Source organism: Coenobita brevimanus, chromosome 93 (genome assembly GCF_032717465.1).
Source record: "Coenobita brevimanus isolate Jiangsu-jjx chromosome 93, ASM3271746v2, whole genome shotgun sequence".
Taxonomy (NCBI): domain Eukaryota; kingdom Metazoa; phylum Arthropoda; class Malacostraca; order Decapoda; family Coenobitidae; genus Coenobita; species Coenobita brevimanus.
Window position 1 is genome coordinate 51,320,917 of NC_137046.1, and position 15,234 is coordinate 51,336,150.

At 42.8% G+C, this 15,234-nt stretch overlaps 1 protein-coding gene across 2 annotated transcripts in view; it reads left to right on the forward strand.

The window, feature by feature from the left end:
* Positions 1–15,234, forward strand: part of slmb (beta-transducin repeat containing E3 ubiquitin protein ligase slmb) — a 92,179-nt gene that overhangs the window by 57,851 nt on the left and 19,094 nt on the right. For both annotated transcript variants that reach the window (XM_080282447.1, XM_080282448.1), the window contains 2 exons: positions 3,509–3,652; positions 13,582–13,700. In XM_080282447.1, the coding sequence (XP_080138573.1) occupies positions 3,509–3,652; positions 13,582–13,700 (263 nt within the window). The remainder of the gene's footprint in view (positions 1–3,508; positions 3,653–13,581; positions 13,701–15,234) is intronic.

The following is a 15,234-nucleotide window of genomic DNA, read 5'->3' on the forward strand; positions in this document are numbered from 1 at the left end:
GGGGTTGAGGTCACAAAACCCTTTTTCGGAGGGCTAGAAGGCACAGACTCGGAAGAGCTTGAGTTAGACATGGTGTCACCGTGGCAGATTTGCGTGGACTGACGCTATTCTGGGGCAAACCGTGCGAAAAAATGACAGTGTGACAACTGGGGAAACAAGCGTTTCCCAGTAGCAAAAAGTGCTTGGGAGATGACGGTGCAGATTGACACGTATCAGCCGTCCGCGCGTTGCCATATCGCACAACGAGGGAGGGCCGCGCATCGGTGCGTCGGTGGGTAAAAAAAATGAGACTTGGCAACAACCGAGGTCAGTAGTACAAAGGTCAAGTGTGCTAAACGTAGCTCACGGGTGACGGGACTGATAGACAATACCAGCTGGAGCATGCTTGCCCGCGGTTATTCAAAATTAACTCAAATCGCAAACGCGACGACCCGCCGTTCTGCCCTTTGGGCCGACCGTCGCAAATGCGACGATCCGCGTTTTAGGGGTTAATGTTTCATTAGAAAGTTGGACAGAAAAGAGATGAGAGTTTGTTGCTAGATGGGTGCTATGTGCCTGTTGTAGTGGTGAAGGGGTGCAAGTAGATAGTTCAGAGGAACAGTGACCATTGAAGTAGCGATAGAAAAGAGATAAAGATGCAGTAGTGTGGCGAAGAGACAAAGGTTGATGGGAGCCAGTAAGAGGAGGAGAGTTAATGAGATGAAAAGCCTTTGACTCCACGTTTTTAAGAGTTGTATGTTGGGAGCCTCCCCACACGAGAGTTGTGCTCTACACTGAGTCGAATAAAACAAGTGTATAAGGTCAACAACTGTACAGGGGTAAAGAAGGAAGGGAGTTGGCTTAGCACACCAAATCTCTTGGAAGCAGATTTCACAAGAGATGTAATATGATCTTTCCCAGATAAATCCCAAGAGAATGAAACCCCAAGTATATTTAAAGATGATGGAGGATTGAGCTGGATATCATTAAACATTAGTGGGTACTCCAGTGGACGATTTTGACAGGTTGATGGGTGTAAGAACTGAGTTTTTGACTCATTAAAAACAACAAGATTACTTTTATCCCAGTCAGAGGTACAAGCCAAGTCAGACATGAGGTGTGCCATAGCCTCATCCCATGTTTGTTGAAGTAACTGCTCAGGTGGACAGTGCGGGAGGTGAATGGAAAGGTGAAGGATGGAATTATCGGCATATGAGGGAATATGGTTAGATGTACAGCTTAGAAGGTCATTAAGAGAGTTGGTGATGGGACAGAGTCCTGAGGAACACCACTATTGATAGCTCCAAGAGAAGAACAGTGGTCATCTACAACAGCAGCTATAGAATGACCAGAAAGGATGCTAAAGATGAAGGTACAAATAGAAGGATAGAAACCATAAGTGGGGAGTTTGGAAATTAAAGATTTATGCTAGACTCAATCGAAAGCCTTTGATATGTCAAATGCAATGACAAAGCTTTCTCCAAAGTTCCAAAAGGAGGATGACCAGGAGTCTGAGAGGTAGGTGAGAAGATTGCCAGTGGAGTGTTCCTGATGGAACTGATACTGACGATCAGAAAGAAGGTTGTGGTAGGAAAGATGCTTCAATTTTTTTTTTTTTCTTAAGAATAGACTTGAAAATTTTTGTGATACAGGATGTTAAAGCAAGTGGGTGATAGAGCATTGGGAATGGTCACCCTTCTTTGGGACAGGCTGAATGAGAGCAAACTTCCAGCAAGAAGGAAAGGTACAAGTTAATAGACAGAGGCGAAAGAGTATATGTAGGCAGGGTGTAAGCTATTGAACTGCTGTTATAAGAGAAGAAAAATACAGTACTCTTTCACTTGTATGCTCATAATAACCATGTTATGGATCACGTAAGTTAATCGTAATCTTTGTGCTGGTGTAATGTGTCCTTCATTTAATACAGGTACTACATAGAAAAGAATTGGTTGCATAGATATTTTCACACATCTTAAATGTCGGGACCAACTGCCTAGCCCTGGGCTCCTACGCTCCTCATTGGGCAATGTAGGATTGGATGATGGATGGATGGAGAAAATTTTATTTCACTGAACCATTTATTGCAGCTGTATCAGTACAGTAGAGCTTTGTGTTAATGGGGAATAATGTATGTATGTAAATCTGTTGGTGTCAGCTCCTTGCTTCATCCTTTTGAACCCTAGAATGCTTACGTTATTATCCTCACAGTACTGCTTTTGCCAGGAGAATTTTACCCAATTTTGGAAAATTAATAAAAAATACTTAGACAAAATTTTTATAAAATTTGACAATGCAGATATCAAAAGTAACTCATATACTTCCTTCTTACATAGTAATAACCATCAGGGTAAGAAAATAAATTTTACCTGAATTTATTTAGGAGGTACTAAAAAAAAATGCTTTTTTTTTATAACATGAACATTAAAATAAAAAACACTAACTATGGGCTCAATTGCCACTGGGCTTGGTGGCCCCCTCCTTGGGACGTTGAAGCTTAAGACTAGGTAGGTGGCTCCCCTCACATATCACCCTGGCCTGAAATGGGGGAAACGAAAAAAGGGGCAATGTCGGGTAAAAAACACTTTAAACCCAAATATCATGGTGATAAATGCAAGATGAAACCACACCACTACCTATGTAGGTAGGGGGTAGGGTGGATTGAAGGTATAGGGAAGGACAGCTCCAAAGCTCTTATCATAACAAAATAGCAAATAAATAAATCGCCGAACAGGGAAATTTACCCCGACGTAAGCATTCTAGGGTTAAGGAGATGCTTATAGCATGTAGTAAATTGATTTTTCTCCCTTTCTCTTTTTGTAGCAAATATACAGTATGTGGTACTGTGTTTTACAAATATCCCTACTTGTTGATCAACCTGGGTCTGCCACTGAGCAGACCCATCAACCACCTGTAAGCAACTGCCATTGCAGAGTCATCCCATGCAGTTAACTGATATTTTCATGTGGTTGACAGTGCCCAGCGACAGCAACTTGGGAAAAGTGTGGAGATTTGGTTCCTGGATGGATGCTGTATATGTGTCTCTCCACCCAGTTAGCAGAGGGACCTTAACAGGCTCCACATCACCCTGTTGTCTGGTTATATAGTTGCAGGAAAACATTAGGCTTGCCACTCAATGTAGAGCCATGTGAGGTGGAAAGAAGAGCAATATAAAGTTACATGAAGGAAAGGGGGAAGTAGGAAGAGAGGAGAGCAAGCGCAGAAACAGAATGATAGAGGTGAAGGAAGAAGTAGACAGGACTTCAAGTGACTGGATGATGGACAGTATACAGTCTAGCAAAAGGAACGATAAGAATGGGTGAATAGTTGTCAGAAAACTTTCATCTGGGGATGGATTTGAAGTTAAGATATGGGACATCTTTTTGACTGCTAAGTGTATTTATGATTGAAATAGTTTCAGGAGTTTTGATGAGATTCATAGGCTAGGGACTTAGTTGAAATTTAAGGGTGATGCATCTGATTATAATGGTAGCCAAAAAGAGTTACTAATTTTAGTTATTTGTATTCACAGGATCGCTCGATTGCTGTGTGGGACATGGTATCCCCAACAGAAATAAACCTTAGACGTGTGCTAGTGGGTCACCGGGCGGCTGTTAATGTTGTAGACTTTGATGAGAAGTATATCGTCAGTGCTTCTGGTGACAGAACAATAAAGGTATGAAGTATGCTCTGGTATATAATTTAAGGAGAGTTAGTAGATGTTACAGTGCATGTGAGGATCAACCTCCTGATGAAATCACACATCAGTGTGTCTTTACTCATAGATACATAATAACCATCTTAATTACAGTATTATTGAGTAGTTAGGATTGCAGTAACAACAATGCCGACAATGTTTACTTTCCATTTCTTATTCTTGAATATCAGTAAGCTATCACAGTACTTATTATAGGAAGAAAATTGATCTTGTATATTCAGGTAGTATTTATATATTCATTAATATTAAGCTGCCTAATCGGTGAATGAAGCACCGGTGTTTTGTATAGTATTTTGATGGAGTTTCGGTAAATTTTAATTTTTGTTTTCCTCATAGAAGTTTTAGTAAATTGTAATCTTTGTTCTATCTGTTTTTATTACCAAGGATTAATTTCTTCTTAGATTACTGGTAGTGCTGTAAATTGGCAAGCAAAGGATGGTTACAGTGATCCCTCAGTTACGTGGACATCCATTAACTGGACCATCCATTGTCTGGATGCAGTAATCTGGCTGTTCAAAGCCATCATTCTTACATTTTTTTCCGTTTTATCCAGACAATGCTTGCATCTGGGTGGAAATTATGGCCACGCAAACATTTTTGCCTGGCTTGGCCGGTGTTTTCATGTTTTTAAGGGCTGTGGTGATTGCTTGCCTGTGGTTAATGGGTATGGTTGACCATAATTATTGCTTGGCTGTGGTATATAGGTTGGTTGACCAGACAGAGTACTGTAAAACACCAGGAATAAGTGTTGTATGACGTACTGTGGTGGCCTTTTACAATGGCTTTCAAAGTTATGTACAAAGGGGGGACAGGTAAGAAGTCCACCATCCGGACAGAGCCACTATCTGGACATGCCCTTAGCTCTATTATGTCGGATAATCGAGGGATTACTGTTTTGATATCTATCGGAAGGGGAAAATTGCTGTACAGTATCTGATAATCAGAATGAGCTGAGTAATTTTGAAAAATACTGTATATGCTTGTTTTACTCAGTGACCAGAGACTCTAGCCCTTATTTCTGTCAATTTAAGTGTGAAATAATGTTTTAATGATTATTTTTCAAAGATACTGTCGTATCCCATATTATATTGACTAAAACATACTGTATATTTAGACCATCAAGTTATATCACTGTGGTTAGAATGAAGCTTGACACAGATACCTAGACAGAGTTTTGTGTTGAGCTGTGGTAGACTGGCAAAATACAGAATATTTAGACCATCATATTATGTCACAGTGGTTAGAATGAAGCTTGACACAAATACCAAGACAGCAGTCTTTTGTGAAGAAGCTGTGACAGACTGGTAGGAACCCGTGAGTCAGGCAGAACACACACACAAAAGGGCGGTGTTCCATCAGCGGTATGTCTGTCTGTCTCTATCTGTAGCCATACTCCTTAATCCTGTAAGGGGTGGCCCTAAATAAACCGCCTCCATGTCATCTTGTATCCCGCTATTTCGCTGCCCTCCTCCCAGCTCACATCCCCCTCTCATATACCTCTCCACTCCATCCCATCATCTCATCCACGGTCTCCCACTCCCTCTCCCGCCCTCCATCTCACTCACATACTCTTGCTCTCCATCCTCTCCACGTGGCCAAACCCCTGCAGTGTATTTCTCCTAAAGCTTTCCATCACATCCACATCCACACCACGATGTTCCTTCACTTCTCATTTGTCAGTCTGTCCCTCCATGTAACTCCACATGCTCAAGTGATTCATTTCCACGGCTCTCACTTGTGTGTCCTTCTAGAGTTGGTATCACAGTACTATCATGCAATGACTTTTTATTTTTACTTCTGTGCTCGCTTCCATATTTCTTATCATTGCATTCAGTGAACTAGCAACTTTTCTTCCCTGTTGTATCCCTTCAAGCACTTCATTCTCTAAACTCCCATCCTTACTCATATATATAAGTACATCCTTACGTAAGTACATAAAGGCACCCACGTTTTTCATTTCCTAATCAGCTAGAGATGTACCGATACCCACTTTTCGGCCGATACCGATACTCCGATACTAAAAAATGGTCGATACTTTGCCGATACCGATATCGATACTTTTTTATTTTGATTTTATTGATATGATTTGATTTTTATTTATTTGATGCCGGTAACATGAGTGTTGTTAATGCAGGAGCAGTATAGTAATCGATAGATAATATTAATATGTGATAATGTTACATCATACATGTAATTACTGTACAATGTAATATAGTATTATATCATAACCATCTGTTTATCAGTGTCATGAAACATGAGTGTCTTAAATCACATAATAAACCAGAAAAGTATCGGAGTATCGGCCATATTTTTACCTTGCTGATACTGATACCAGTGCTACAAAAAAAAAAAGAAGGATGATACTGCTGATACCGATACTATCAGCACATCCCTATAATCAGTCAACCTCACTGTGCATTCAGTAACATCATTTCTCTTGAAGACCACAATTTTACTCTTCTCTACATTCACTTTTAGATTCCTTTTCTTACATACCGGTACTCTTCTAAACTCATTCACCTAACTTTGCAGTTCCCCTTTGTCTTCACATAACACTACAGTATCATCAGCAAACTACAGAACAGGAAGTTCCAAACATTGCTCTCTCTTATTAGGGCCACCTTGTATCTCCTTTATAACTCCATCCATATACAAATTGAACAAACATGAAAGCATGACACATCCCTGTTTCAGCCCAGCATTCAGATAGGAAAATTTCACACCATTCACCATCCACCCACATTGCAGTCCTATAGTCGCGGCGTGCGACTCTGAGGTTGTTATTATCGTGCCCTGGCAACCTACCACTCAAAAGTACGTCTGATTTTGTGTATAATATGAGACGCATGGATTCGTGTATAATATGTTTGTGTATAATAATATTTGTGTATAATATATTCGTGCATAGTAATATGATTCGCATATAATATGATACGAAATCGGACACACTTTTGAGTGGTTAAGTTGCCAGGGTACGATAATGACAACCTCAAAGCCGTGCGCCATGACTATAGTGTCCTAATACATACTCATCATGGCATTTAACAGCTTCGCATTTAATGTATATATTTTTAATATTTTCCACATTCCTTGTCTGTTCACACTGTCATAAGTTTTCTCTAAATCCATGAAGGCAGCATACAACTTTCTTCCTCCTCTCTAGAAACTTTGCCACTAAAGACCTTAGGATGAATATCAGACTACACAGCCACTTCCCTTCCTGAAACCTCCCTGCTTTTTTCCAGCTAATCCATCCATCCATCTATCATCCAATCCTGTGGTGCCCCATGAGGAGCACAGGAACCCAGGGCTAGGCAAGTTGGTCCTGACATTTAAGATGAGAGTAGCTAATTCCTCTGTTATTTCCTTAACCCGCCCCATCCTGACCACTGACCCCCCAATCCCGACCATTTTTGGAAAAATTATTTTTTGGCTCAAACCTCCGCTTTTGGTGAGAAACATCGAAAATTCATAGAGAAATCGCTCACCTGAGGTTTAAAATACTCGATACAGGTAGGAGTACCTCCTTACCTTACTGGGTTTTCTAACAGGCTGGCACCAAAGAAAACGAGTTCTATGGGAGGGTAACTATTTCACATCACTCATAAACGATATTTATTTACAGTATTTACTTGGTACGAATTTATATGTAGTACGAGAGTATATTGGTTTTCAAGCAGTAATATAGGCATTATAAGCATTGTTTCACTCACCAACTCATCACCATACCTGACCTTTTTTTGCCACATTACCTGATCATCATTTCTGACTATTTCTTCCTCTAATGCTATGTAAAGTTTGTCCTCCACATTGTCATTGATTGGGGAATCACTCTGGCCCTGAATTTCGTACCGTGGCATGACATGGCTTTACTGGCCAGGTCACTGATAACAGGTGAATTGCTGAGACAATGGCATGCAGGGGGGGGGAGGAGGTCATGCTGGGTAAGGCATTGTCCCTGCCTGGCATCTTGTAGAGGAAGGTGTCACGTGTATATGTACCAAAAATCACTCGCGAAAATTGAAAATTGTGCAAATTAGGGACCTTGCAATTGATTCGCGTTTATGTACGTCAACGGGATTGGCAGTGACAAAACGTGTGGACGTTAAAGAACGTCGGTGGGATGCAGCGGGTTAACTCTGTCGATAAGTATCCTACCATATACTTTTCCTCTTACACCAGGAAAACAAATGCCCCTCTGATTACCACACACTTCTCTTTCCCCATTTCCTTTGTCATCATTAATTCATTCATCATCTAATCCAGTGTTGCCCCATGAGGTGCATAGGAGCCCAGGGTTAGGCAAGTTTGTCCTGACATTTAAGATGAGAGTGACCAGCATCACTCATCCCTGAGTGTTATTACGAGAGCAGTAAACCCCAGCCATCCCTTGGATATAAACCTGCACTGCCTCAATCCGATTGGAGTGCCTTAATTACCCGCTTAATTACCAGGCGGCATTATTTGGTTAAATGGTTACCACCCAGCATAGTAAATGGTATCCTGGTGTATGGGAAACCATTTGGCTTGTCACTCAGTGTAGAGTCCTGTAAACAGAAGGAAGAGGAAAAAATGTAGGAGGGAAAGACGGAAGAGGAAGGATGGAAAAAAGGAAGAGAGGGCAGGGCAGACACCCGAGAGCAGCAGTGCATTGGGTGAGTGGATGGTGAGTGCCCCCACCAACCACAGGGGAAATTTTTCCAGTCCTCTGGGACTCCTCCTTCCTCCCAGGCCAATCTGCACATCATCCATATCCATTCTACTTCTATCTCTTCTCCATGCTGCAGCATTTTGCCTCACACACCGTCTATTTCAGGGGCTTTCCCTATTTTGACTTTCTTCTTTGCTTCCACTACTCCCATCCTACTGATCTCTTCCTCACTTCTTGTCACCCTCCTTCTCCCAGCCATTTCCCAGCCACTTATACTTGTGTTACTTCTTCATTGTTTCCACTACTTCCATCCTACTGATCTTTTCCTCTGTTCTCATCTCTCTTCTACAAGCTAATCTGCAGCTACTTATACTTACATTACTTTCATTTTTTATGTTTAACAATTCCTTAACCCCTAAAACGCGGCTGTGTACGCCCGACCCCCCTGCTGTGGCGGGGTTGTAGCGGGGTCTGAGTACCTGTGGGAAAATATTTGCCAAAAATCATAGATTAACCCTAGAGCATTAAAATTTTTATGGCATATAGTACTTACATTCAGCTTTCTCCTGAGACACATGTTGAGCCTTCGTGGACTACCAAAGGACTTGTGAAGACTTGCAAAGTTGGGTAACAAAGTCTTCATTTTCACACCTCCAGAAACCCAGTTTTCTTTCTACCACAGCCTCAATCTGTCACAGTACACTTTATGCAACAACGTACAGGTTGTTTGGAATCCGTATTTGTACAATAAGCACTGAAAATAAGGCTAAAATGAACGGAGCGCACGGCCGACATGCAGCGCGGTGGCGATCTTCCCATCACTATCGTCACATTTGCCTTTTCACGGCAAAAAACACGTATACTACATTATTTTCCATCATAGTACTTCGCAAACGTTCGCTTGTCACTATTACGGCCATAAAAATCACTGTCACTGCCAGTATTGTGGATCTGGACTGAGGAAGACCACCGCGGCGTGAGTTTATTCAGCCTTACGGCAGGCACTTTATTCTCGCTCCGGTCGGCCACTCGCACTTCATTTCTATCGCTCACTTTCACTGTAGCTGTCCGTTTTTTGCCTTATTCATCAGTGTCACTGTCCATTGTTATAAAAATAATATTTTCTACACAACAAACTGTCACTGTCAGAACATAGAATAGGAACATATGCTTTCATCTTCTTACACTGGAGTGACTGTCACTCGCAATACTTATATTATTACTATGTACAATTATTTACACCAAAAAACACTGTCACTGTCAGTGCTTTTACAAGTACATACACTAATTTACACTCATCAGGCTGTCACTGTCAGCACGTAAAAGAAAACTAAACACTAGTATCACTGTCACTCTCAGTATTATTTCAAAGAATCTTACCCTTATTTTCAAAATCTAGTCAGGCTGTGGTAGTCAAAGAAACACGGGTAAGCACAGAGGGGAACTTTGCACTCTTTGCACTGCAAGGAGGTGCGCCTAAAGGTTCTGTCCCGCCTGGTAGTGTGACTGCACACATGACACCTCCTCAGTGCTTTTCCCCTCTTGGCAGTGGCAGGCAGTGGCTCCAGGCGGTGTCGCTGAAGGTAGGCCTGACACTGTAGGCGGTCTGGAGGTGTCTGAGGGTGGCGTTTGGGACCTGTTGAAAGAACCTGGCCGTAACGCTGAAGCAGCTGGTAGACACAAGTCTTGGAAAATCTTCGGAGAGAGTAGTTTGCTGGCTTCCTGTTCTTGATTTTATACAGGATGAAGGCGTTCAACATGCACATATCAGTCAAGTGCAAGAACACCTTCCTGTGCCAACGACGATTTTTCCTCAGGCAGTCAATCTCTCCGATCATCATATCAGACTTGTCCACCAGCTGCATATTGACGTTGTAGTCAATGACAGCATCAGGCTTCATCACAGGCTCGCCAGTCCTTCTGTCGACCTTCCCTGTTGCCAGCATTTCCCCCTTGTGTCCTGTGGTGAGCATATTCACGACTCTCTTATCATGCCACCTGATCGCAAGCATCTTGTCAGATTTCTTCAGGTGCACGTCTCCCCGCTTTGACTTTTCAGCCTCGGGGAAGGCAGGGTAGTGTGCCCTAATGCTTCTGACAGTGCCACAGGATCCGACGCCGTGTTCAGAAAGGTACTTGGAGAGTTTAGGAGCTGTATAGTAATTGTCCGTATACAGGACATGATTCTCGCCAAAGTACTTTTCCAAAAGCACTTTCACCACAGAACCAGAGAATCCAAGGGGGTCAGTCTTATCCAAATCGACATTGCTGGCGGTGTAAATGACGAAGTCTAAGATGAACCCCGTCTTGCAGTCGCACAGCACGAAAAACTTGATTCCAAAGCGGTGCGGTTTGCTTGGAATGTACTGCACAAACCGAAGACGGCCCCTGAACAAAACCAAGGACTCGTCAATCACCACTTTCTTGAAAGGGCGCAGGAACCTCGTAAACTTATCCTTGATCAAGTTCAGGATTCCTCTCACTTTCCATAATGGGTCAGTTTGGGAAGGCTCATCATTGTTCGCAAAGTGAAGGTAAGTCATTAGCTGCCTAAAACGATCGCGGCTCATGTATTTATTGAAAATTGGTGCTGGGCACAGATCGTCGGAACTCCAGTATTCTTCCAGCTTGTGTTTCCAGTTGTGGGGCATCAGTAACATCAGCCCAATAAATACAAAAAGTTCCTTGATCGTTAGAGGCACCCATGCTGCCATCCGCGACGTGGATGGCGTGGCCGCCTCACCTTCTTCGCGAACTGGCGCACATTGCCCCTCGTACCTGTTTGTCTCGGTACAAATCTGCTCCATTACCTCGTTGTCAAGGAAGGCCAACAGGTAGTCCAAGCATTCACCATCCTTGTCGACAGGGAAGTCAGCCTGAACTCCACACCCACTGTCATCAAAGGGCAGATCCTCTGGCACAAAATCTGATCCCTCTGACCACACGAAGGCATCCAGAGTGCCCTGCCTAGGCTGGGAGGTGCTTGGGGCGGCGGGGGGTGAGGCAGGTCGTGTGGGAGTGGGTGAGGCAGGCGGTGAGACAGTACGTGAGGCAGAGGCTATCCTAGGTCGTGTTGGTGTTGTGGTGGTGGTGGTGGTGGGGACATTATCTGAGGGTTCAAGGTCACTCGCGGTGGCGTGACTGCCGAGTTGCCTAGTGCGAGTTTCCTTACGAGCTAGCCTTACACTAGGGGACAAAGTTCTAGCTCTACCAACACGAACACTTGGCCTACGAAAACCTCTAGTATGTAAAGTAGAACGTCTACTTCCCTTTCGAGGTGGTGAAGGCGACTCAGACGACTCAGGAGACAGGGCAGCAGAAGAGAAGGACGAGAGAATGGGGCTGGGAGTACGTGGCGGGCTGGCGGTGGCGTGACGTGGCGTAGGGGACAATGGCAGTGAGCTGAGGTCACCACTCCTTTTTCTTTTTGCCCCCTTCCCATATTCAAGGCCCCTTCTCACAGGAGCCTTCCCTGCTGAGGTGCTAGGCACTGACACACTCACTTCAGGCACAGAAACAGTCACTTCTGGCCCAGACTCTGCACTTGATTGTGTGTCAGACTCTGCCAGGCTTGACCACACACCGACGTCACTGCCATAGTCCATCGAGGCTTTCAATAGTTCACTGGCTATTGCAGAGTCACTCAGGCCCTTAGTAGTTCCTGGTAAGGTTTTGAAGGGGGTTGAGGTCACAAAACCCTTTTTCGGAGGGCTGGAAGGCACAGACTCGGAAGAGCTCGAGTTGGACATGGTGTCACCGTGGAAGATTCACGTGGACTGACGCTAATCAGGGGCAAACCGCGCGAAAAAATGACAGTGTGACAACTGGGGAAACAAGCATTTCCCAATAGCAGAAAGTGCTTGTGAGATGACGGCGCAGATTGACACGTATGAGCCGTCCGCGCGTTGCCATATCGCACAACGAGGGAGGGCCGCGCATCGGTGCGTGGGTGGGTAAAAAAAATGATACTTGGCAACAACCGAGGTCAGTAGTACAAAGGTCAAGTGTGCTAAACGTAGCTCATGGGTGGCAGTACTGATAGACAATACCAGCTGGAGCCTGCTTGCCCGCGGTTATTCAAAATTAACTCAAATCGCAAACGCAACAATCCGCCGTTCTGTCCTTTGGGCCGACCGTCGCAAATGCAACTATCCGCGTTTTAGGGGTTAAAGTGTTCACTCCATCTGCTCACTTTTTCTCCCATCTCTCCATCTGCTTACTTTCTCTCCCATCTCTTTCACTCCCCAACTACCCCTTTTTATCACCCTGTCTTACTCTCCTAACCTCCTTCCAGAACATTTTCTTACATTCCCTCCACTTTACACTCAAATTCCTTCCAAACTTCTCATCCACTCTTTTCTTACTCTGCCTAATCTATTCACCCCTCACCTTTTCTTTACGTATCAATGTAACTCTCTATTCCATCCCTCAGCTTCCACTATGCCTCTGCATCTCATCCACTTACTATATGCATTCTTCTTTTGTGCTGCAGCTTGTCTCACTTCGTTATTTCATCATGCTGTTCCTTGTACCTCGTTCTGTCTTTTCACCTCACACACCACCTCACATGCTGCCCAGATATCTTCTGTGAATACCTTGCACACACCTTCCGCCTCCCCCATCTGGTCCAAATCATATCTACCCAATCACTCCTCAGCTTCTCGCTGATGTTCTGTACTGCCTTTTTATTTTTATTTTTTTTTATTTTTTTTATTTTTTTTCCCATGCAACCTTTCTGCCCTCATGGAATGCATCCTCCTACCCATTAGAGTATACTGTATTGCTGTATTACTCAGCAGTAATTTCTTGGATATATCAATTTTTCATTGATTTTACAGAAATACAGTAGTTCTTTGGCCATTTTTCCATGAGTGGATTGACATTTGTCTATGACAGATGTAAGTGTGAAGTTTTTGTGGTTGCCTTGGAAATGCATAGTGTGAATGTTACAGGCATGAATGATATGAACCTAAAGTTTTGATTACTGCCATGATCATCTCTGATGTCTGGCTACCAACTGAGACCCTTCCCCCATAAATAGGATGACCTCAATAGAATTGGATGTTGCATGAAAGAAAAGATTACACTAAGAGGAATTTCATGCTGGATGACCAGGAGAACTAACCTTGCTTAATGATAGCATGTGAACAACAGGTTTGTGTATAATATAATCTCTGCTGTATTGCTAGTGTAATTTATTTACAGTGAAATTCAAATGACTGCACTCATGCTTCAGGTGTGGAGTACCGGGACTTGTGAATTTGTACGCACACTGAATGGACACAAAAGAGGAATTGCGTGTCTGCAGTATCGAGACAGACTAGTAGTCAGTGGATCTTCAGACAATACTATCAGGTATGTAAGTATTTTGTTTTTGTGAGATTTATAAAGAAAATATTTGTTGGAAGAAATTTTCCTGTTAAACATTTTGGAAAATATGCTTAGTGAATGCTTAGCTGGGTTTTACATATTTATAATGTTGTAATGAGTATGCTGTATAGTTATGGTAAGTGTAAATGCCATTCAGTGACTGTTAAGCTTTAAGTGCAACCCTTGTCCTATGCATCAGTTTCATTCTGCTCTCTCTTTCATTTACTGTTTGGCATCATCAAATTTGGTACAGTGCTAAATCCAAATTTGAAATGATTGGGATCAAGAGGGTTTCAGAAGTTTGAATGTTTTGGAAACTGGAATTTTCTATCATTGCCATCAGTTACATTTATAGACATCCATCTGCATGGCATTCTCTTCAGTAACCGCTTTATCCATGCTGTAATTTAAGCGCAGTCATGGTTTTGTGTAAATATTTCAAAATGGAATGTAAGCATAAGGAGTGACCACGTCAAGCGAGAAGCATGGAGAGCTCGTACAAGTGTTTTACTGCTGACACTCTCGTTTGTAGTGAAACCTGGTGAGTGAGTATCATAGAACTGTCTGGGCTGCAGGCTGTAAAAATGAGCTTCCTCACAACAGGTATAAACTGAAATCAGGGTGGATTATTAGCAAAGAATTTAGGATGAAGAAGAGCAATACCGAGCATTTTCATCATGTTCTTCTAATTCCACAGAACTTTGAAGTGGAGAGGAATGAGTCAAACAAGAAGCTGCAGAATTATGAGAGTCCCTAGTAAAACTGGCTACTTATTATAAAGTATTGAAAACCTGAAATAGTTCAACTGTAGCCAATGTTCTTTTCTGTCATCTAACTTTGTTCTTAGACAGGGTTCTACATCATGGCTATATCATAACTCTTTAATCTGCCTGAAATATGAATAAGAGGAAAAAGAGATACCATGTTCAATCTCCATCTTCTGATGTTTCTGGAGTTACAAGACTGCTTACAACACAACCAATAGCTATAGTTAGTGGTAGGTAGCTAATGGTAGGTGGTGGTGACCATCATCCACTCGCTTGATGTGCTGCCTGCTTCATCCGTCACCTTCATCATTCTTTTTCTGTGTCGGTCTCGTCTCTTTCTACTTTTCCCATTTTTCCTGACCTGTCACATATTATTACTCTTCTTTCCTTTTCAAGTGGCTTTGCATTGAGTGACAAGCCTAATGGTTTCCTGTAAGCTGGGAAACCATATGCAGTGCTGGGTGTTAACCATATTACCAACCCATACATCCCTATGTGTGAAGAAGTGGGTTGCCAGAGGGTTAGTGCCCCTCCCCATAAAACAGCTAATTCAAAAACTCTTTACACCACCACTTAGGGAATTATGGCGTCTGGCTGTTGATTGATGGCTAGAAAACTATATCACTTGCAGACATTCTCAAAACTATTAGTAGAGGTTCTTTGTAACATTAGTAAGCAGCAGAGCATAACCTGCATATATCAGATTTTATATATTCCACCTTTCACCATTCATGACTTGCCCCATCCCACTT